The 24333-nt window shown below is 38.2% G+C and overlaps 2 protein-coding genes across 7 annotated transcripts in view; both read right to left on the bottom strand.

Annotated features, from left to right (window-relative positions):
- Positions 1 to 7222, bottom strand: part of grm8b (glutamate receptor, metabotropic 8b) — a 172859-nt gene extending 165637 nt beyond the window's left edge. The window contains exons 1-2 of the mRNA XM_079860209.1: positions 7144 to 7222; positions 5294 to 6071 (exon numbers count right to left, since the gene is read on the bottom strand). Of these exons, the coding sequence (XP_079716335.1) occupies positions 5294 to 5800 (507 nt within the window). The 5' untranslated portion in view covers positions 5801 to 6071; positions 7144 to 7222. The remainder of the gene's footprint in view (positions 1 to 5293; positions 6072 to 7143) is intronic.
- A 1708-nt stretch (positions 7223 to 8930) lies between these two features.
- znf800a (zinc finger protein 800a) lies at positions 8931 to 23193 on the bottom strand (the record flags this gene model as incomplete). 6 transcript variants are annotated; one of them, XM_079860215.1, is made up of 6 exons in its annotated part: positions 23012 to 23193; positions 19805 to 19938; positions 14220 to 14315; positions 13814 to 13957; positions 11651 to 13394; positions 8931 to 9939 (listed from the first exon to the last, which is right to left on the bottom strand). In XM_079860215.1, coding segments are annotated over exons 2-6 (2109 nt in total). In that variant the 5' UTR covers positions 19929 to 19938; positions 23012 to 23193. The 6 variants fall into 6 exon arrangements, with proteins under 6 accessions (XP_079716341.1, XP_079716342.1, XP_079716337.1 ...); XM_079860216.1 differs by lacking the exon at positions 23012 to 23193 and adding an exon at positions 22442 to 22914; XM_079860211.1 differs by lacking the exon at positions 8931 to 9939 and having other exon boundaries at positions 11647 to 13394.
- Positions 23194 to 24333: the final 1140 nt, after the last annotated feature.

The following is a 24333-nucleotide window of genomic DNA, read 5'->3' as shown; positions in this document are numbered from 1 at the left end:
TAATATTTTTGATGCACTGAAAATAAACCGACTGAAAATGATTTGTTTGGAAATCGGACTACAATGAACAATGTATGTTTTGAGCTGCAGATTCAGTTGTGATGTTACAGTGAATTTTGAGTGTTTTTGTCCAATATGTTTTGTGCTTTAGATTTAGTTGTGATGTTCAGTTATTAATTTTTGCAAGCAACACATAAATCAGATTTATTTTTATTATATATTATAGACAGTGACTGGGGTCTTAAAAATCATGAAATGGATGTCTTTTTTCACTGTATGGTATGCTAATGTAGCAAAGGGTTTGGGACTGTGCGTGTTCTTGTGGTGACATCAGCAAGTCACATGATTGGTACAGCAACCAAATATCTTGATCAGAATGGGGTTAGTTTAAAAAAAGATTCGAATGAGGATCCGAATGGTGCATTCTTCCTCTGATGTGGACAGAAGATTGTACGAAAAATACTCAATTCACTGTAACATCGCAACTGAATCTACAGTGTAAAACATACTAATACTCAGAATTCACTGTATATCACAACTGAATCTATAAAGCGCAAAACACATTGTATGAAAATACTCAATACACTGTAACATCACAACTGAATCGAAACTGAACTGAAAAAGTTGCTGCCTTAAATTTTTAACTACAATCAACTTGGATGTTTAAGTTATTTTTGAATGATAATAAGACTTGAATGAGTTGAATCCTGTATAACTTATAAAAAAAGTTGAAAATTGCTTAACTTATTTGGATGATTTAAAGCAATGTAAAAACATATGTCGTCACAACTTATTGATCAAATTTTTTTAAAGTGTACAGTATGACAATTTCCACATTCAAGAAACATGCAGCCCTATTTCCAAGCTTCACGCTCTATGACCTCATTTCCTGTCTTGTGCTAAAACATATACCCTCAGGTGGACGGACCCCACTCATATCTCTTCACTGAGTCAATACAGGGTGACAGTCACACCAGTGCACTGGCCAGTTTTCTTCTCAGTATAAGAGAGTTGGCGTAGGAGGCTGGCATGAAAACACAGATGTTTATTTTCACAGCCTCGACTGTGAAAGAAAATCTTCCCTCCTCCGTTTCTCAGATTGTGCTAAGGCTGTGTATTGATTAAGACTGATGCGACGCTTAACTTAACCTAATGCCATAATGGGGACCTGGAGGTGGCAATCATACCCTGAATGCCAAACATATCAGGCCAATTTACACATATGCACATTCATACTTCATTCATGGTTCACAGATTGCTTTATTTTTAAAAACATATATTTACAGGGATTTTCATTTGTATTTCTGATTGAAATGGCACTTTTCAGGCAATTTACACTGTGAGAAAGCATATATTTTATTGCATTATTTATTGATTCAGATCATTTAAGTATGAAGCAACTGCTTCAGGGGACCTTATTAATAAAGCCATTATTTCTTGAATAGAAAAATATACATTTACACACTCCCACATCCGTATTCATGTTTCATTCTACAAACTGATTGCTTTGTTTTCAGAGTAAGGTTTTAATTTTTCGAGTGAAATTCCAATTTTCAGATAATTTATTCAGTGAGAAATAAGTTATTTTATTGCATTATTTATTAGCCAGATCATTCAAGTTTGAAGCAATAGCTTCAAGGCACCTTATTAGTTAAAGCCATTACTTTTTGAATTGGAAAAAATCTAATAAAAATGAAATGAAAGAAAGAAAAAAAAAACAGATAAGACAAGACAAAGTGGGTAGCTTCTACATGATTAAACAACAGTGGTAAACAAAGGAAAACAAACAAGTACATCCAAACAGCATTCCCACGTTTCAAAATCCAATAAATGCATCAAATGTCTTCACTTCAAGCAATTTGTTTTTTTTCTATTGAACACACACCCTTCATCATCCCCTCTGTCTGTACTACTATATGATCTCAGGCGCGTGGCGGTCACTGTGTTTTAAGTCTTACGTCTGCATCACAAGTTAGATGAATAAGGCAAGCATTGCCTCTGCCCCGACACATTCTGCCACTATGGTGACCAATAAAGTCATTTTCTGAACTGGATGAACTGGATGTCTCCATTATTCTTACCCTTCATGAAATATGCATGAATATATTTCACACTTCTGAGTGGATGAACTACTTAAATATACATGTAGACAGTGTGACTCTTAACTTCCCATTTACCTGACTGTGATAAAGTGCTCCACTGCTGAGCTCAATTGCAGTTTGGACAACTGTTTAAGTGTAAGGGAGATGTGGGTCCCATCTTAACCTCAACTATTTTTTAATTCATGATGTAGGACACATTTTTGACTTCATGTGATGTGAAGCACTGCAGAAGTTTGAAGAGGCCATATTCTACACTTAGCCGTTTAAGTCCATTGAAAATGTTATTAAGACTTTTTTGACCAAAAACAGTCGCAATTTAGAGTAACATGACCATTTTCCACTCTCTCTGAGATATTAGTGAAATTGCAGCAAATTTACACAAGGAAAAAATGTCTATTTTCAATAGTGTTGTGATGTAAAAGGCAACATTCACACAGAAGTCACTTTCAAACTAAGCAGCACACATTTGTTTGTGTGACAAATGTGTGACCAACTTGATTGCTAACCTGATGCAAAATCTGTTTGGGTAAATCCTTCGCCCTCACAATCCTGATCACATGGATTCCTATTGCAAACAACATTATGTGACCACATCTTCAGAACTGAACAAGTTGTTTGTGCTACTGTACCTTTAAGACTATGCAAAAGAACTTCATTATGATTGGCTAAACTCTTCACTTTTGAAACAAATAACAAATCGAATGTATTAACAGCAATTTCAAACATTCAAGAGACCAAAAAGTTAGCCAGAATGCGCTAAATAGATGCTAGCAAACAAAAATCAATCTCATCAGAGGTTAGCATAGCAACATAAGGCTACATCGGGAAAAACATTAGCCATAGCATCATCACTTCATCATAAACATTTAGCTACACTTCACAAATATACCTAAAAAATATACCTTTAGCATTTTGTTTAAATGTCTTTAAGACATTAGACATATAATAGATTAGTCGGCTGTTAGCAAACATTAGCTAGCAAGAGGTTAGCTAACTGTGCTGGTTGCGCAGTGATGATTGGATTGCGCAAAATGAATCGCATCCTGACAGAAATTTCTTCAAAAAGTCAATGCATTAGATTACGGATCATATGCGGTTCATGATACATCTACTTAACTTTCTCTTACTAAGCTAATTGCTAGCCTTGAGCTACAGTAAATCCAATGCAGAAACAAACTCAATGACTTCCCCAAATACATCCTGTTTTGAGACCAGACACATATCACTTTCAAATGTCCAGTCTCAGCAGATCAATGAGAGGAAGGAGCAAAGGAAACAGAAAAGACTCTACGACGGAATTTCAGGGTAAGTAATCCAATAACATGTTTTCTACGTAGTCGGGGACACTCTAAAATTTCAAAAACAGCAAAGGGAATCAAGCATCTACTGCCTCAGCTTAAATTGATCCATGAAAGCTTGCGACTGTACAAAGAAACAAATGAAAGAAAAATCCACAATCGATATCTGATTTAAATGATTGATGCACAAGGTGAAGAACAATGCAGTAGCGAATCAACAAGCTCAATACAAGTAAACAGCCAGACATCTCACTTCTTCTGAAGTCCATGGCGAGTTTCAACACTGGTTACACTGCAATGCAGATCAAATCTTTTGCATATGATAGACACAAACTCAGATTAACAATATGCTCCATAAATAGTGAAAACAAGGCTTTCAACCGCATCCCAAATCACACCTTCCCTCTCCAAACATTTCTGTGGTTCTATTTTCATAATCTCTACTGCAGATGAAGTCACGGTGTGTCTAATCTTTTCTGCAGATGAAAAGGTGAATGCTTTCTTCAGAAAAACATGACACCCATTATTTGATCCAATTACAAGCCAGCTATATTTAGTATCTATAACAGACAGTCAATTATTAATGAGACATGAAACACCCAGTGGCAGTATTTTTGTGACTCAAAGGGAGAATTTTTTTTTGCACAGCATAAACACCAGATAACAGCAAATTAATCCGTTTAGGACAATCCGGAAAAATATTTAATCTACAGATCCAGTGGTTCAACGCTATTGGAGATGATTCTGAAAAGTCTGACAAATTTCTGTTCATATATAATCATTAGTAGTCCCTGTTTACTGCTTAAGAGACTCGAGTGATTATTGATTAGCCCTCAAAACAGATTCTATTACAGGCTACTACATCCACGAAAAGTCAGTACAGTGCTGTCAAAAAGTGTGTGCGATGAATTCCTCTGAGCATGCATCTGAATCACTCTGTGAGATAGAAGAAATTACTATTTCTTTATTTCATGTTTATAGCAGGGCAAAAACAAAGCTAAATTCAAATTATAAAAAGTAACCAGCCATATAATCAATCATGCAAGGTAAAGTGGGAAATGTAAATACACTTATGATGAACTTTTAAAAAAGTAACTTGGATGCACTGATATTAAAATACAGATAAGCTTCTAATTATTTACGATAACCGATAAAAGGCTGATATAAAAATTCTATACTATGCACTTAAAATAAAACACTAAAAATGCTACATATTTGTTTTGAGATTTGCTGAAGATTAGATTCAACAGTATTACTGAATTATTAGTGTTTTTAAAGATTAACTTTAAATAAGTGTTAGATGAGCGCAAAGGTGTTAATTTCAATTAAATATCCAATATCAGCTGAAACTGATCATTTTAACATAAAATGTGTAATATCGACCACTTACCGATATGGCACTAATTAGAGGTAGACTGATTATCGGCCATGTATTAGGCCGATACTAATAACTACAAAAGTGGGAAAACAAGCCAAAAACCAATCAATGGGTTTATGGGTCAAACCTGATATATACGGCCTACCTCTAGTGCACTGAAAAGAAAAAACTAGGTTTTATTTCAAAACAGTTTTCACTCAGAAATTTTACAGAGTGCTGATATATCGTGCATCCCTAAACATTTCCCATATCTATTGTTGTCGATGTCAAAGGTTGCGCATCCAATCAAACTTTGCGGCATTTTGGAGCAAATTCATCCCTCAAATCTTTGAAACTATGCCATATTAAGCAAAAGCTAGCATGGACAGGTGTGTGACATGCCTTGAGAACCATGACTAAAGCTTTGCAAAGTAGAAGAAAATACACCCAAAACTACATTAAACACGGTTTACCTCTTGTTTTGTGGGTCCCGTAGCAAATCCACCAACCAATAGTGTAGCAATGACAGAAATTACCTTAAACAGGCGTAGGATGTTGGCCACCATGATGGAGACAGAACTAGCTGCTGCACCGATCACACCGATGATCTTGTCCGGCTTGGCGAAGATCGGCTGCTCGCCACTTGCGCATCGCACGTCGGTAGAATCTCGCTCGATGAGCGCCTGCACGAAGGTAAGCGACTGTTCCAGGGCGTAGGTGTCGCGCGAGCAGGTGTCCAATATGCGCGCCCCCAGGGTCACGTTGGGCAGCAGGTCGGGGTCTTTGTTGATGAGATCGATGGCGAAGAGCATGGCCTCTAACCGATGAATACCCTTCTCTTTCTTCAGTTCCCCGCAAGGGGCGCCACGTTCGCCCCGAGCGTGCACCGGGAAGAGGCCCCCCAGGATGATGTCACCATCCAGTCGTATAGAGTGGGCATATTCGGGGGCGGGGGGCGTTAGTGGATCCGTACGCTGGCCGACGGATCTTGTCATCCCCGTCAGAAGAAGAAGACAGCCATACCATTCAAAGGCACTCAACATGGCGACATAAAGTGGATCCAGATGCACAAGCAGCAGTGGGGATGCAGTTACAAAGGTGGGAAGCCAGCTGGGACGGAGCGCAATAACCAAAAGGGGTCATCAGTGCCCCTCACCGGAGCAACTGCGTACCGGATAATGGAATCCGAAGACAAGGAGACCATTGGAGTCGCCTGGAGGTTTTTGGGGAAAATGAAGAAGGGCGATGATGGAATATGAGGCAATCACATAGTTGCTAGCTCCTCAATTACAGAGGTCACAGACCATTAGAACCCTGTGTGAGAGGGAACAGCAGAGGAATATGCCTTCATCAGCAAAGATTGGGCACATTTTTTTTTTTTTTCAGAACACACATATGCACTGCACAGCAAGGAGGCTCTAAGTGTGAAAATGGAGAGCGATCAGTGCGTTTGTGTATTTGCTAAACACATCTGATCTGGCAATCGACTTCTAAAGCATGCATGAATAATATGCAAACATAATTAGACTGTTTTACACTTTCGTTTTGAATATCTTTATACAACAAGTGAGCCAATGTGCTCAACAAATGCTGCCGGAAATCGATCCCGATAAAGAGCAGTAGAAGACATAAGGCAAAACCATCATTGCAGAATAAGTTTATGATTCCTTCAGTCAAATAAAACTCTAAAAGGGACAGTTCACCAACAAAGTGACCCTCATGTCATTACAAACCAATTTATTTCTTCTATAGACCACAAATGGAGATGGCTGGAGACTGACAGTCTCAGTCAGCTGTCGCTTTCAATGCATCTTTTTTCCATATCATGAATGTGAATGTGACTCTTTTTTTGTGCTCCACAGAAGAAGAAAAGTCATACAGGTTTGAAGGGTGAGGGTGAGAATGTCCTTTTTTGTGAGTGAACTGTCTCTTTAAGTAGCTAAAATCCACTGTACAATGTATGGTTAATATATTCAACCCTATCAAGTATAATTTAGATTATTATTATTATTAGTTAATAAATGTGAACGAATAGAGCACACGGTCAACATTGTTGCATTAGAACTCATTAAAAAGGCATGATGTCAGCGTCCCTCTTTAGGAATGAAAAAAAAAAAAGCTTTCCACATACTGTTGGTACTGCATGAAACTTTTAAACATCTTAACCGGCAGAAAAACATACTGTCAGGTTTTCTCATCTCGAATAATTGCTATAGATTAAATGCAATCAGCATCACCACGAAACATTTCAGCACATCATAGTTGCACCAAAACAGCACTGCAACAATTAAACACATAGAAAATGCCATATTAGGTAACAGAACAGCACAACTCGCTATATTGCTTTGGCAGATTTAAAGAAATAACATTTTGGATCCATTCATACCTGCAGGTGCCTGAGCTGTGGTCGCGCGCTGATCGCTGCTGCTTTGATGCTGCTGGGAGGGACAGCGCGCGAGAGGCACACTGACTGAGCGCACGAGCGCATCATTTCTCGCGCAAATACTCCCACTCCGTTATGATTGGTCTGACAATTTGGACGACGCTTTCTTCGCCCTGGGGCCCAGGCCACATCGAGGCAAACTGGAGTCAATATATTTGCGAATAATGCATTAGAAGTTTAAGAAAAAATAAAACAAATAATTAGAAACCCCTTAAAGACTATGACATTTAAGTAACGCGCATTTGTTATTTTTAAGGTGCGCGCAATGCTTGCCTATATAATATTTGTAAAAAAAAAAGAAAAGAAATCCTGTTCAGACTGATCACTGCAAACTGTATAAATATCAGTTCAGTGTGGCTTGACAGCTGGTTTGAAGAGATCAAGCTGTTCAACAGTCACTGCTGTGAATGATCTTATTGCTCCATCTAGTGTGAACACTGTGGACTTACACGGAGAATTCCTGTTATGCAGTAGGCTAGGCATTGTTGTTGTTAAAACTATTAAAATATTTTTGAAAATAAAGTTGAAATAAAATAAAAGTATTAGATGAAAAACGTTAACTTTTAAAACCTTTTAGAGATGTTACATTGGCAACTAACTGAAATAAATTACTAAAATGAATACAACTATAAATGGAATAAAAAAAAAAAATTAAAGCTTTAGAAATAGGCTATTAAAAAACTAATAAAAAACTGAAGCAAAATTAAAGGCTAATTCACATTATTAATAAAGTATATAATAAAATGTAGACAATACTGAACTAACACTGCATCTTTAACTTTTCAACTGACGTTAACTGTCGTTCTATATGTCTATCCAAAAAACAAATGAAAAAACCTACCCCTGAAAAATATTCGCTGGAGTGGAAAAATGTGACCTCGGTCTCCTGATGCATGAAAATGCACTGCATAGTAGGAATGAATAATACGTAAACAGAAAGTTGGTTTTGACAGCAATAAAGGGCAATAATTCCTCTCCAGCCCTAGAGCCTACTGGCCTGTTCAAAGTTGAATTTTATTTATTTATTGTTGTTTTTTTTTTCCTGGTCTCGTGGGTTATTTAGCCTACACTTGTCTTGGCCATATTGTGTCTCGGCAAAAGACCTAGGCCTACCTTTCCGGATCTATACAAGTTCGCTTTATAGTTCGCTTCCGTGATAATGCTAATGTAGTGCGTAGAAAGAGTGTTTGAGTTTCGCGCTCACTCACGTGTGGACTGCTGAGCTCACAAACATGCTGACGTAATTCCATTTAGGAGTGACGTTTATACGTACGTGGCCTGAACACTAGCTATTTATGCTTGGCAGGAGTCTCACACCACCTGAGGTCATTTCTATTGTTTACTTAAAACCTTTAATGAGTATTTGAGCATAATAAGGTGATTAATTTTTCATTTTCAAGTAATTTATTCTGTTTTTAAGATATAGATCTATCGACAGACAGACAGACAGACAGACAGATAGATAGATAGATAGATAGATAGATAGATAGATAGATAATTTTAAATTGTAATATTTCAGATTACCGTTTTTTTTCTTCTTCTTCTGTATTCACAAATAAATGTAGGCTTGATGAGCATTAAAAAACATAAAAAAAATAGTAATCTTTCCAAACTTTTGACCAGTACTGTATATGGTCTACTGAATATGTTTATCTATCCTGATGGATAAATACAACAAATCAAAATGCTTTTTTTATTGGAAGGGTAGTATATAAAAAAGTTGACAAATAATGTGTTTATCATCTTTATTTGAACAAAAAATCCTACTGCAAGCAAGGGTATACCAGGATTTTGCAAATAAAAAGGAGTGTGCATCAGAATAGATCTATGGCGTTTGGAAAAAGCCCTATTATACACAAAAAACAAATGTTTCAAAGCATTCTGCATGCACCCCAACTAAAAGGAACTTGCTCAAAAGCTTTATAATACTTGAAAGCAATGATGAGAGCCATCTACGAAAACTGAAAATTATTTTCTCATTAGCTTTAGTTATTAGTAGGCTACCAAACTACTTAGTAGGCAACCAGTAGTATTCTATTTCGTTTTAGTCAAAGTTGCAACCTTTTGTTAAAGACAAACATAGCTTAAGCTGTTAAAAAATGTGGGCTCTCATTTAAGATGCATCCTGAGCAGCTTAATATATAGGCTTAGACTTTAAAGGGTAGAAGAAATATAAGTACATTTCTAACAAATTAGCAGCATTTCAATCCATAGTTGATTAGAGAGGTGAACACATGGCAGGGAAATATGAAGCAGAGTTACATGAACTTATCTACTTATGAATATTTAACATTAGTTACACATGCTGTTCATATACAGATCAACCTCCTATGTATTTTACACTCAGTCCATAGTCCATTTATAAACATTCTTTGTGTATTTTTAAACTGTTGTTGAGAATACAGAAAAATAGTGGTATAATCCGTTAACAAATTAATCAAAATTCATTTTGAGAGTTGTTTACTTTAAACATTTTGCCAACACCAATAAATCAAAACTCATTCAAAATCAAATGAAGATCGGATACCAATTCTTTTACTACAGCGTCCTCTAGGGTAAAAATCTGGAACAACATTTTGGGCTCACTTCTTTCTTGACACGTTCAATCCCATTATACAAAGGTTATCCATTTTTTTTCTACCCATAAGTTTGTCCATATTCCTTCCTCTTCTTTCGCATGGAGATAAACCCATCCATGAAATCCAGTGCAAATGTGCTATGTATTCTGAAAAAAAAAGTCTAAATGGACAGAAAAGAAAGGAAAAGTGAGAGAGAATCAAACATGTCATTCCTCATTAAATATACAACAACATCACTATCAAAAGTGAATAATAGGAATGATTTAAAAGAGAAAAGTGTGTGAAAATGAACACAATGAAGGTTACCCACACCTGTACGACTTTCCTTCCTTCTACATTCTTATTTCAACAAATTATCGGTTTGGAACAACAAGAGTTTGAGCAAATGATATTAATTTCCATTTGTAGGTGAACTATCACTTTAAGAGAATGGACATTTACAAAAACTTCGAGCATCACTATTCTGTCGGCAAAACCACTGGAGGCGCCCAGAAGTTTAAAAGGTCAGGTCAAAACGTGTAAAAGTTCAACACATCTACATATCTATTACAGAGAGCAGACAATGGGGAATCCCTCTCTGATACTGTCTGCAACCATGCATTCAAATTAGAGAGCAATTCCTATTACAGTGACCTTAGATTATTTGTCTGAGCATGTGATGAGGGAATAAATAAGCAGAGGCAACAGTGGCTTGGGTAACAAAATTAAAGCAAATGTGCCCAATTTGGATCCACTGAAACCACTTAAAAGTTTAAGAAATGAAACTTTCCTCAAGAGTTCCTCAAATGCAGCCCTGTAGGGGGTATCTGTACAGCAGAGTACAGCTCCAACCATAATCAAAGATTGGGGCAAGCTAATCAAGGTCTTCAGAAATACTAGAAATATAATGGTAGGTAAGTTTGATCAGGGATTGTGCTAAACAGATTTGAGGAACCCTGTTTGAGGAACCTCTGATAAAGACAAGTACTGGTGTCCAATGCAGTCTTGAAAACACTAAATCTTGTGAAATGGCCGAACGTTTGACTCTGTTCAGCATCTCATCCATTATGGGCTGGAGGAATGCTGCAAGCAAATTAAGGCATGGAAGCTCACATCAGTTTGAAACCTTGCATCCAATTATAAGGGATTGTATCTTCAAAGACAGTCTAGGGAAGTCTTTCATCTTATTCAACAGTCTAAGATCACTATTCTTTGCACACCAAGTAGTGATTTCCAAAGATGGCTGTATAAAATATATATAAAGTATTTTACAGTGTTATTTACAAGCTATAGAACTCTGTAACTTGTTATCAACAGCATATTGAACTAGATTTTTACATTTTTACAAAACTAGCCGCTATTGCACTAAGGCAGAGGTGTCCATTTCTGCTCCTGTAGGGTCACTATCCTGCAAAGTTGAGCCCTAATCATAAATACACACCTGAACCAGCCAATCAAGGACTTCAGGATTTCTAGAAACTTCCAAGCAAGTGTTTTGCGGCTGGCTGGAGCTAAATATCAGCCCTCCAGGAGCAGGATTGGACACCCCGTGCTAGGGTGTTCTGGGTAATTACTCAGTATTTGCTAGGTGGTAACTTCAGACAAAAGACTCAATTCTCTATGACATTCTGGCCCCTATATATGGCTCATGTTCCTTTTTCAATGTAAGTCTATGGGAATTCCCCCCCTCCCCTTTTTTTTTAATGTCTGGAGAATTTTCATGTCTAATTGCTTAGAAAGGTAACATCACACCTTGAAACACCGCTCAATTTGAGATACCATTCTTGTCCATAACGAGTTGCAGCCTTAAGTCTAATGCTTAGGGTTAGGGCTTTAAGGCAAGCATCTTGATGTGCTTGTTGAATAAATGGCATAACAAAGAAGCAACCTACCAAATGAGGGCCTTTGATCGAGTGCTTCTTCCTTGTAATTTGTCCCCACTTGCGATGGCAGTCCTGTGTCTCCGCCTGTGAGTCTCAAGGTAGACCTTTTTGGCAAAAGCCCGGCCACACATATCGCATGCGTGGAGGGAAAAGTTTTTTGTTACCCTAACCTCAGTGCAGGTCTCCTGGCTTCTGGTGATGGGTGTCCCCTTGGTAACATTATGACTGCGAGTGACATGTGGGTTCTTGGTTGCTTGAAGGTTCTTGTCTTGTCTATTTGGTGTGAGCGGAGACTCGAGTTTGCCTGTGTTAAGCGACGTGAGCGCAGAATGCTTTCGAGTGTTGGGGGATGTTGGGGATTCTTGTTTCTTTGTTTTGGGAGATATGAGAGGATCTTGTTGACGACTGTTAGGGGAAGCTGGTGGGTCTTGCGCTTTATGCTTCCCGTTACCCTCTTCTTTCGAATTTGGTTTCTTGTTTGAGTTGTTCAAGATTGCATCAGCTGGTTTCTTCACAGCCTGGTTCTCCAAGGCAGGCATGACCTTAGCCAGATAGCGTGACGACTTCTTGTGCACCACTGTGATATGGCGGATGACATCACGCTTCCGCCGTGACTCGTATCTGCAAATGGGGCAGCGGTAAAACTTTATGTAGATGCTATCGTTTCCATCGGTGTGCAGCTCGGAAATATGCTTGCCCAGGTTCTGACTAGTACTGAACTGACGTTTACACAACCAGCAGTAGATTCTCTTAAAGTCAAAACTCACACTGTGGTTTCCCTCTTCCTCTGAAGCTTTTGAAAGAGACACTTTCTTTGAATAAACCTTATCTTTTCTCTCGTGCTTCGATTTGGCCTTCTGAGAGCTGTTTTCTAGAATTGGCATCTTATGAACGATTCGCATGTGCCGCCTAAGCATTAGTTGGGAGCTGTACTTGCGTTTGCACAGCTTGCAGCGACAGTTTGTCAGGTTGTACTGTGCCTTTTCTTGCTTGATTGGAGAGCTTGGAGCTTTCGTTGGAGAAGGAGGTTGAGTTTCAAGTAAAAGAGGCTGGCCTGGTCTGGTGGCAATTTCCGGTGTGATCAAATCCCGCTTTAAGCCACGGTGGACCTCGTCGAAGTGGCGACGAACATTGGCCTTGGTGGCAAAGGACTTTTTGCACACTGGGCAGCTCTTCCCTGGAGAAGCTGGTGGTTCAGCAGGATGCTTGTCCTTCACCATAGACAGCAGGCTGGTGGGAACGGTGCGCGTCTCTGTAAATTTGCGCAACTCCTCCATCCTCTGCCAATGCATTTTTCGGCAGTGGCGTCGCACGCTGCGTCTGGAGCTGAAGTCTTTTCCACAGAGACAGCAAGAGATCCTCATCTCCTTTATCTCAGAGGCGGCACTCTCCTCTTCTTCTTCCTCCCCTTCTACTGGCTCAATCTTTATTTGCTCTTCACAGCTCTGACCTTCTTTAGCAGGTGGTTCTTCAGATTCAGTTTCCATCTCGTCCTCAAAATCTGACTGCTGGACCTTTTTGGGTGCCAAAATAGATTTGCGGCGATTTTTCTTCTCAGGTACTGGGATCCCAGTCTCGGGAGTAGGGGTTTCTGGCGTGTTCTGAATTTCCACAACTGCCACGTGTTGAAACACTGCATTGGGGTTGGTCTCAATGGCTTCCAGCTGAATGACATGTTTTTCTTGTTCTTTCTGTGGATAGATGGCTTGAAGAAGTTCTTTGATGGCTTGGCTCTGCCCACCTTGTGAAGGCTCTGCAGAAAGTAGTAACATCATAAACTATTAATCTAATTAATAAATACTATTATATTCATGGGCCCAAATGCAACAATTTGAAGTACATTTTCACATCTTTTGAAGAACACATGAATGGTGCTTGCCCATGCAGAACTCAATCAGACTATTGCCAAGCGGTTTCTTGGACATTGCTATGTAGTTGCTTGAATGTTTTCACATTTCTTCCTTTTGTGGCGCACAAAAAGAAAATATTTTGAAAATGATATTTTGTCCATACAAAGAAAGTCAAATGGAGTGCAATGTGTTTGGACTCCAATTGACTGAACAGTTGAAGCATTCTTCAAAATATATTCCTTTTGTGTTCTGCAGAAAAAAATAAAGTCATACAGGCTTTGAAACACTTTAAAAGTCAGAGCACTTAAATGGATGTACAAACCATCTGACTGAGGTTGTCGCGAAAAGCAGTAGAGCTCCTTGTGAGTGACCAGATTCGGTAGACCACGGAACAGACTTCGACAGATTTTGCACTCAAATATGGTGTCAACCTCCTTCAACAGCATGTGTTTGAGTTGAGCTGTACCTGCAATAACAGCACATGTTGAAAGCAAGCAATTATCATTAGGCAATAAGGAAACATACTTTCATGTAAGAAAACTATTAGAGGGAAATCTCATTGTTCAAAATCTCAACATAGGTTTCAACTTTGTTTCGTTGTATAGCAATTCACTTTCAGTAAGGACAGACAATGTCTTGGTGATGGCAAAATGTGTCGTGTCTGGTGAATAAAAGAGGTCTTCATGACATGCATTTACTGAATGATCAAAGTTCTGGGATTGAAGTACCTGAGCGAAAACACTCAATGATTTGAAGAATTCCTGACTTGGATGTCTGGAGCTGCTTTTGAAGCAGGGGTGGATCACCAGGCTCAATCGAATGTACTAAAACAGAAAACAGTGAAAGGAACATTTTAGTTTATACTTAATGTAAAACATGTTTTCACAAAAGTCTTCTGTTGAAGTTCCATCATTCAGGTATGGGGACAGTAAAGGGATTAAATCTGTTGTAGGGACTAAGAGGTAAGGGTGTGGCAAGACACCAAATGGTAGCTGGTTAAGTGCACTACAGCTAATTCAAACAAAAAGGCAGTGACTGCCTGCTCATGTGCCCATCAAGCTACCGACCCTCCTGCACAGCCTATGACCTTCGCGATTCAAACCTAGATCCATTTCTGCCTTTCATTTGCATTTTAATTTGAATAAAAGCCACGTGTAATTCTAATCCCACATGTGTCTTTGCTCACCTACACATGATGCCAATTTTAGGGCATGACAGGAAGATGGACTACATACATACAGCCCGTAGATAATAATTATAGGAATGAACTCACTGCTTGTATAATTGTATTCTTATAATGATTAATGTAAATGTTCAAGAAAAAGTAGAATTGTAATCAGAGCTTGACAACTTTTTTGCTCACCAGCCACTGTGGCTAATGGTTTTCCAAAGTTACGAACCACTCAGCATTTTCATTGGCCACAATTTTGACATTGATACCATGGGGAAAACTGCCATATAGATATTTTTTATATATTCTTATAATTTGGCAGCAGGTATATTTGGCTGCTGTCACTTTAAGACCTGACGCACGGATCCAATATACTGTTACACATACGTTTTCTTTCTCAACTGTTTATGCAATAAGCAGCAAAAAAATAACTAAATTAGTACTGAAGGTGGTTTTATGCTTGCGCACTTTGTGTGTGAGCACAAAATCTGCGTGAATTAAGAAAATTATGCACAATATGCAAAATCCCACGCCAAATTTCACGCCCTGTAATAGCAACAGTTTTCATTCAGAGCAAATGAAATGAGTAAGTGAGTGAGGGGAGGCGGGTTTGTGTGTAACTTGCTGTCGGAAAGATGAGAGAGAGTATTGGAAGCATTTCATATATTTCAGTAACGACATATATATCGAAAATGAATCATTTATTATTTCAGATGCCTTTTTAAAAGACTACATTTGAAAAATAGATATACATAAAATTTGGAGGGTTGGCGGGTGTTAAAGGGGTGGTTCAGGATTTCCGACATCGGACCTCATTTTCAAGTGAGCCTGGTTGTTATTCATTAGTGGAGACAGTTTTCAAAAAAATTCATCCAGTCCTTACTTTTGGATAGTTCGCCTATGCTAGGCTAGCGCGAGTCAACGGTGCATGTTAGCCTGCCATTAAAAACAGTTTTACCCACTCCACAGTACACCAAAAGCAAATAAATTATAACGCCAGACTATCGATGTAAATGTCTGTTGAGAGAATAATGTTAGAAATCAAACTACCCTTTCATCACATTGCATTAGTTATAATTTGTTCCCTGTATTTATAAGCAGTCTACAGCAGCGGTGGAGTTATATTTGGTTACCTAGGAAACCGAGAGAGCCGGTCCACATAACAATCACGCAAGTGTATTACCTGCCGCAGATAATTGAGATACAAGAGTACTTTGATTTCTAACATTATTCTCTCAATAGACATTTACATCGATAGTCTGGCGTTATAATTTATTTGCTTTTGGTGTACTGTGGAGTGGGTAAAACTGTTTTTAATGGCAGGCTAACGTGCACCGTTGACTCGCGCTAGCCTAGCATAGGCGAACTATCCAAAAGTAAGGACTGGATTAATTTTTTTTAAAACTCTCTTCACTGATGAATAACAACCAGGCTCACTTGAAAATGAGGTCCGATGTCGAAAATCCTGAACCACCCCTTTAAATGTCAAGCCCTGATTATTATGTAAAGGCAGAAGAATCTTGAGGAAATATTTTAGCCAAACCAAAAATCTTCTATTCAATTAGTTTAATTTTTTTCAATACTAACTGTATATAATTCCTAAATAAATAACATCAATGAATCTATGTATGGCATCTTTCCTTTAAGGCTTTCAAATAAACCAGCATAGAGTCTGTCTAAAAACCTGTCTAGATGAAACTACTCAGTGTTTAGTTATCAGAGACAACAAAGACTGGAGGGAAGTGAGGCCATAGCCGAGGCCAGGACAAATAAAATAGTAGATCTATTTCCCCACGGACATAAGCATCTTTTGGTTTGCAACACTTCCATCATTCTTTTGTACACCTGCAAGACTGCAAGAGATATGCAATAATCACTGTTCCTTAAGGCAACTCTTTATTGTTAGTAGTGATTTCGACTTTCTGTTATTTTCTTCCCATGGATGTCTACCAACTGAGAGTCACCTGGTAAAATCTGCAGGGACTTTTGATGATGTGTAAGTCACACCTTCTCATCTGATACCAGGTGTCTGAAAGTTATGGCGCACATTACATCAACTATGAGAACACATGAGAATATTACATTACTTAGACTATTTAAAACCATCTGCCAACAGTTTGCTAACATACTTTTTTCATTTAAATGTATTAAAATATGCTGCACATTTCACAGTGCATTAGAAGGTTAATTTTACTATAATACAGTTTTGTCAAAGTGGAAACTTAAAAAGTTAGTTTAAATTTTCTTTAAAAAAACGTGTTTTTGTCCTACCCTGATTCACTATGGTAAGCCTATTATAAGTGTTTATTTTTAGACAGGTCGAACAGGTTTCACAGGAAATTGCGTACATACGTCACTCACCCATGCATGTCTCCTCATATCCATAAATAGAGTAAATAGAGTTTTACGCGTGTATGGGAGTGGCAAAGGTTAGTTGTCACAAAGAGCGAGAAAGGTTGACATGGAGCAGCTAAATCTCGAACCTGCGGGGAATCGTCCGTTTTAAAGAGATGCCGAACAGAGGAGAGTCTGCTGGCAAAAAGAGAACGCGACAGAGCTCGTAATAAAACCAGAATCAACATTGGCTTGGCTTCCCGGGGATGTTGAGAACTGAGGGATTTGAAATGTTGTAAAAGCAGAAATGGCGTTTTTATAACTCAACAGATCGAGTAAGGTATTTTATTGAAAAGATAAATTTCCATGAGCGTAGATTATCCCCCCCCCCCCCACTTTTAATATAATGTAAATTCGTCCCCCGCACTTTTTCGTAGGGCAAGTGTGTTCACGACAAGTTGAGGTTTTCGCGGGCCAATGTGTACATCCAGATTTAAAATTCAAAGAGTCAAGATAGTCTATACGTGACTTTCACGTTTCCATGGTAATCAGTCACTCGTGCATCACGACACGCCCATGCTCGCACCGCACCCACTGCATCCATCATTTTCATAGAGGTCGCAATGAGTTCAAAACGGCAAAAAAACTCTTCACTACTTTTTCACGCAAAAGTCAAGCTTGTAAGTTGTCATGTGGTATCCGAATTGTGTTGCACAGTGATGAATAACTCTGCCTATTTATCGAGTTGAATTATTAACAAGTTTTGTTGGAAATTGAAAATGTTCACTACCAGCAGAAACGTGCGCTTATTTTCAGTCTTTGTTTATTTGTAATGTCTTTTATTTTCACAGATATGTTATCAAAGGCCTTCAAATTAGAATAAATGCTGAATTTGGATTTTCATGCATTAACATCCACTATATATCTGCTTGAATCATGCTGCTTGTAACATGTGTAGCCTACATGATGTTTACCATATATAATTCGGTAACACTTAACAATTAGATAAAGTTTGTAGACAAGCTTTAAGTTGTCTTGAAAAAGCCTAACCAGAAAGTTTGAAGTAGTTTTAAAAGCTTGAAGTTAGCCTACACAAAAAACTATTTGAAATATGTAAACAATATAGTGCAATATAAAGTACAGAACATCTTTCTTTCTTTCTATATTATTGCTTTAAACATAAATAGCATATTAAGCCAATTAAGCAAAAACCTGTAAAAAAAAAAAAAACTGGTATAACACTTGACATTCAGTCCCCCTCACTTTTGAAATGATGGCTACACTGTAAATTGCCATCTGTAGCATTCTAACAGAGTTTATTGTAAATCATTATCTATTGTGAAGGGTCACTTCATTATGATAGTTGTTGTGCTGGAATTTAAGGAAGTACCGTGTCTATTAATGGATATAGCGACAGTAGCGTCTTCAGCTAGTCAGCTAGTCAGCTTGAGATCCTTTACATCTAAACTGGTTATATCTCTTAAGCCTAGTAGTGAATATTTTATGAGCAGTAGGATCACCATATTCATCCGCACAGTCACGCAGAGCCGAAGCACAACCACAATGTTCTTCCGCAAAATACATCTAGTTTTTTAAACCGCTAGAGAATAAAGGAAAATGTTAAACGTATAGACAACATTTGCTTCTAAAATATTTTACCTTTTTTTCAACACTGAAAAAAGCCATTTATTCATAACTTGTGTTTAAACCTCAAATCAACAACTCTATCCAGCATGAATATTAAGTGGGGTAATTGTGAATAAATATGATACACCTGTGTTTTGCCAGATGAGAAGTTTATCTACGTAACATCTTTTTAATCTTTTAATTCATTTTATAACTTTATCGTATATCTCTTTTAATCCCTTTTATAACTGTTTTAATCTCCCTTGCTTTTATTTTGTGATTATTTTAATTCCTTTCTGTGTAAAGCACTTTGAATTGCCATAGTGTATGAAATGTGCTATATAAATAAACTTGCCTTGCCTTGTGTGTTAAATATTTTTATGAGCTGCTTCCTAAAACAATAATTTTTGCATTAAAAGCCCATCCTGATTCTTTTCAATAGGAAAGATTGGACTGTGTATCTCACTATCAGCCAGTATTCGTGACTCTATCTGCCTCAGAACACCATGTCTTTATTTATGGTCATAAAATACTTTAAAGACAACAACTCCAGGTCACTGAAATTAGCACCACTGTAGAACACACATAACAACCCGCCGAGCTAGAAATCTTATTCCAACATTGATAATTATGGAAATATGTGAGAGACACATTGGAATGTGATTGTTCTACATTAACAACCAAGTTGCCACAAGACATTGCATTTAATCGAACTACATTGATAGATCTTTGCAATTAATGCATAGAGAAGGCATAAATCTTGATTTCACAATGCATGTGGGTCCATCCAAACTAACTGTGATTATGCACAGATATCACCATGAGGGAATAACACAACCTCGAATTATCAATGAAATGAATGTAAAATACATGAAGTCTAATTTTACTCCTGTAATGTGATGCATTTCTGAATGCAACAGGATTCAACAAGAAAAAATGTAGGCGGTAGTTGATTTTAACCATTTGGAATTGATTGGATATTGGAAAGTGGGCGTTGCATACCAAAATGCAGCCAAAAATAAGAGCGATTTTTAACGTCAGCCAAAAAGGAAACATTTTTTCCACTTTGGATTAACTTGCACTGACAAATCGTGCACAATAAGAGCAGGAATGTGTATTTAAAAAGGAAACAGGGATAGTTTTGATTACATGTTGACTTTAAGGTGCTGAGTGAGTTCCTACCTGGATTTTTGCCACAAGGCTCTTGAGGGGTTTCTGTTTGGCAACTAAAGTCCTGAAGTGTCTCAGTCTGGCAGCATTTGTCACTAGTCAGGCTTCCTTGATCTTCGCTGTTAGTAGCCTCCATCCTCTATGAACTTAAAAGACAAATCAAAAAGTTAATCAGTGGAGCTATTTCTTTTGAATGCTTTTGATGGAGAAATTACTTTATTCCCACATGCCTCTTAAAATGGCAAGTTCTCCAGCAGTAGCATAAAGTCGCACAAGTTAAAATTCAAAAATCAGATGTAAATTATACAGGTATTTACAAAGACAAACAGACATTACTGTCACTGTGATGATCGTGTGATAATTTACCAAGGAAATAAATGTCAATATGAGGCATAACGGTTAAGTGCTAAAAGTGACAAAACAATATGAATGATGGAAATGTCTGCCGTGCATCAAACAAACATCATAATTGCCCAGATGTAATGGAAAGAATAATGTGAGACAACAGGACAAACTGAAATGAGATTTCATTCTTGATCGCAGAGCTTTTAAATATCAATATATTGCCTTAAAGCCCCTTTTACAAAACTATGTCGACATGAACTTGTACATGTTAGTCAAATTAATCTAAATTTAAACTGATATGAAATGTAGATTTACTGAAACTTTTACAAAACATACATTTTTAGATTCCTAAAAGTAGAAACCGACAACTAGCCTATACACAGAGTGGAAATAACCAAATAATCTCAATTTTATCATCCGCTGCACTCACAAAGATGTATAATGTTCAATATTTGTGCCAAAAACATACAAAATAGTAACTTACTACATTATGTTACAACAGTAAAACTGGTAAATTGGTCAAAAATGTCAAAAAAAGAGGCATGGAGAACCCATAAAATGTAGCTAATGGTTTTAGGCAATGACAAACAACATTAACGAATTGTACTTACTATTTAACAGATTTTAGCTTAACATATGTAGGCTATACATTTCATATTTGTATCAGCTTCATTGCAGTTCACTAAAATAGTCTTGTGGCTTGATAAGTGCTTGACTTTTCATGTAAACTCTCTCTTCATAGGCTTAACTGTAAGTAGCAGCTGTAACTGTGGTATTTGGGCACTAACTATGGTAAACCATGGTACTATGGTAAATGTTTATTGATGTGCTTCGGTGTGTACCGTTGTTTTATGTAACTCGTTTCCAAAGTGTTCGTCTAGCGAAAATGAAATCTATAATAAGTCGTGTTGTGATTGTGAAGGACATACACCTGACCCAAACATTCGCGAGGCAGGAAGTCGCGAGCGCTGCACGAGAGAACACGTGTCCGTGGCCAACTGCACAAACGAACATAATCATGCTTCATAATACCACACATCATGCTTTAATATAGCGCAATTCGGCTGATGGAAGATATGTGTTCGGTACGAGTCGTATTGTGGGTAGCAAATCAATAAGACGCGTGCACATCTTAGTATCAAGGTGTGCTCGTGTCTGAGTAAGTACTACAAAACTTCATAACAATGGAACTTGTAAGAATTACCAATAAAAACTAAAGCGTGATATCCACGTGCGAGTGCAAGCATAACAACCGAGAACGTGTTGAAATGACCATCACCACCCAAAAGCATCAGAGACATTTGGCCACGTGACCGGAAAAAAAATAATTTAAAATAATAGACACACGATCTTTGCCCGTCCATCCTGAAACACTGAGATTAAACGCAATGGAGTCATTGAAATCACTATCACATTATGCTTTAAATAATACAACTCTAAAAGTCAAAACATCTTATGCTAGTTTAGATCCACGGGGGTCACGTATAGGCTCGCGAGCAGACAAAAACATCATTTTGTATCACGATTTCACAGATAGATGCATCAACATATAGTTAAATAATAAATTCGCACTTTTAGACTACACAAATGCCCATACCATCTTTAGAAACAAACTCACATTCACACTAGCACGCATCAAAACACATTGGGGCCACAAGGGGCCAAATGTGAACAACGTAAAAAGTTGATACCCAAATTTAGCAGTGACACTCTCCAAATCTCAGCAAAAAATATCCCACAGGAACGTCTGGATGACGAGGAGAGGCATATTAGCATCAGTTCACACGTTTGGCTGACTTATGATGGGAGATTGTGGATGCATGTGTGCGGGAACGCGCGAAGCCATTGGCTGCACGAGCATCACCAAGTCCACAGTGGCTAAAAAGAGGCATCTGACCAGCAAAAAAGAGAGTGTATCCGAGACTATCCCTCAGATAACATCGAAAACTGTGTGTTTGCGTTATTCGTGCCTGTTCGTGTGGTTCAAAAACCTGTTGGAATAGCCTGGGTTTGCGTTCTCCCCTATGCGCAATTTAGACACGTCGTGGCGCATTCACACTTCATTTAGCCAAACTGTTTAAAAATGTAAGCGCAGGTTATAACGCCGTGTTTTGTCGGATATTCAGGCTATTTAGCGTTTTCGTGAGGAAATTTGCATCGCTCCATTATTCTGTAAATCTCTTTTACACGGTTACATTGTCAGGCCAAATCTCCTCTATTGCGGACCACAATGGGCCAGATTAACTTGATGGAGAAGGAGAGCCCATGTGCAGAATGGAGCTTTAAAGAAGGATTGATGCTTACCAGGGAGCGAGTGCGGCGTAAAGGCGGGCTGACGCGAGAGGCTGATACAAAAGACGACGTTTCCACTAACTTGCAGTGCTTTCCGAACACAAACCCAACACAATATACAATCGCGTCCTCAAACAGTGACAAACCGAGAACATTCGAGCGGATTTACACGATTACAAGGCACGTCCGAATGATAAAGTGCTGCGCTTTGCGGCGCTGTGCCATCTTCCCGAAGCCGCTTTGGCGCACAGGTCTGGTGACCCTTCCGCCTTTGCGCGTCCTCTCCTCTTCGGTGTTTTGTTATGAAGTGCCAAATTCACTCCCCAAGTAGGCCCGTGGACTTGCTCTATCTCTGCGGGCAGTCGTGGCGAGTCCGAATCAACTCTCGCTCTAATTTAAGCGCTCAGAACAAGTGCGTTTTCCCCGGTTGCACAGCCAGCTCGAACGGTGACGCCATTTTCTGTTGAGAACAACCACGCTCGCGCAGGATAGGAAACGACACTGGTCCGCTGCACGATTCCGGGCCCGAGTGGGCAACTCCCGCGGTTGAAATCAGCCGAGATGTGTTCGCAGAGTTCTTACCTTTTGGAAAAACGACGCTGGATTTCGAGTTGGGATGGTCGGACGCGGTCCGGAGGTGGTTTCTCTCGCCTCTCGCGCTGACGCTGCCCTCTCGGAAGCTGCCTTTGTGCACGCGAGGACCTCTCGGCGGAGAAGCGGCTGTTGCGCAAAGGTGCAATGGATGTTCGAGACCAACAAAATGTGGCACCCGATGTTGTCGCCGGGTTGGTTCTTTACATATGACCCCCCACAACCCGTGCCACTAACTGAGGAAATTAATAGAGCCGTTTTTAATTTCACACACCCACATAAAAGCGTTGCAAATGCAGCGATTCCAAACCCAAATTTAAGCCGAAGGAGTCTTGCATTTGGCGATTAAGACTGCGAATTTATGGGGATTTAAAAAAAAAAAAGTTTTAATTCAAATACCCTTCCCAAATTATATTTTAATGATTTTTAATCTATATTTGAATTTATTTATGAGTGATTCTACAATTAGGACAACTTTTACCTACTTGAAATCTGAAAAAAAAAAAAAAACTTCTTTAAAGTTTGGTTGTTAAACATGTATTTGTCCTGAAATAAAAACAGGCCTTGATCAACCCTTAAGTAGCTTTTAATAACTGTTGTTGTGGGGTTTTGATACTGTTGTGTTATGGCAATGACGTTGAGGGGATGACGGAATTGCTAACACAACAAGTGCCTTAGCAGCTAATTAACTTATTTATTTGATTTTTGTCAAACAAATAAACAAATAAATACATTTCTGAATTAAATTTCTAAAATACTTAAATAATAACCAGTCTTGGTAATGACAACTAAACCTACCCAGATCATTAAAAAAAAAATGTAATTAATGAAGTTTGTTCTTCAAACTCACAAGAGATGTGATTTCCTGTCAGTTATTATTTACATCATAACCCAATTAAATTATTGTTGCCTAACACTAACCCTTTAAAAAGTAAGTAACCTGGTTGCCTTAAGTTCATTGAAATACATTTTTTTTTAGTTAAAACAATGAAGGAGATTGGTTTAATCCACAGAAACTCAAAATATTATGTTATCTGAACCACATTAGTTATTTAAGTTGATTTGACTAAAGAAAAAATGTTGCGATGACAAATCATGCAAATCATTTTTTAGTGTTGGTAATGACGAAAGGTATGTGGACAGTAAATCTTTGCTGTGGCTTTTGTTAATTTAATTGTACATATAATTATTCAAATTGTTTTTAAAAGATTTTAAGGGAAAAGTACATTTAAAAGCGAAACAAGGAAGTCTAGGTAAGAGACATGCCCAAAACATAGAGGAACTGTGGCAGATTCAATCAACACTCTTAAACA

Source organism: Squalius cephalus, assembly GCF_949319135.1.
Source record: "Squalius cephalus genome assembly, chromosome: 23".
NCBI classification, from domain to species: Eukaryota; Metazoa; Chordata; class Actinopteri; order Cypriniformes; family Leuciscidae; genus Squalius; species Squalius cephalus.
This window is presented reverse-complemented; position numbering and strand designations above follow the sequence as displayed.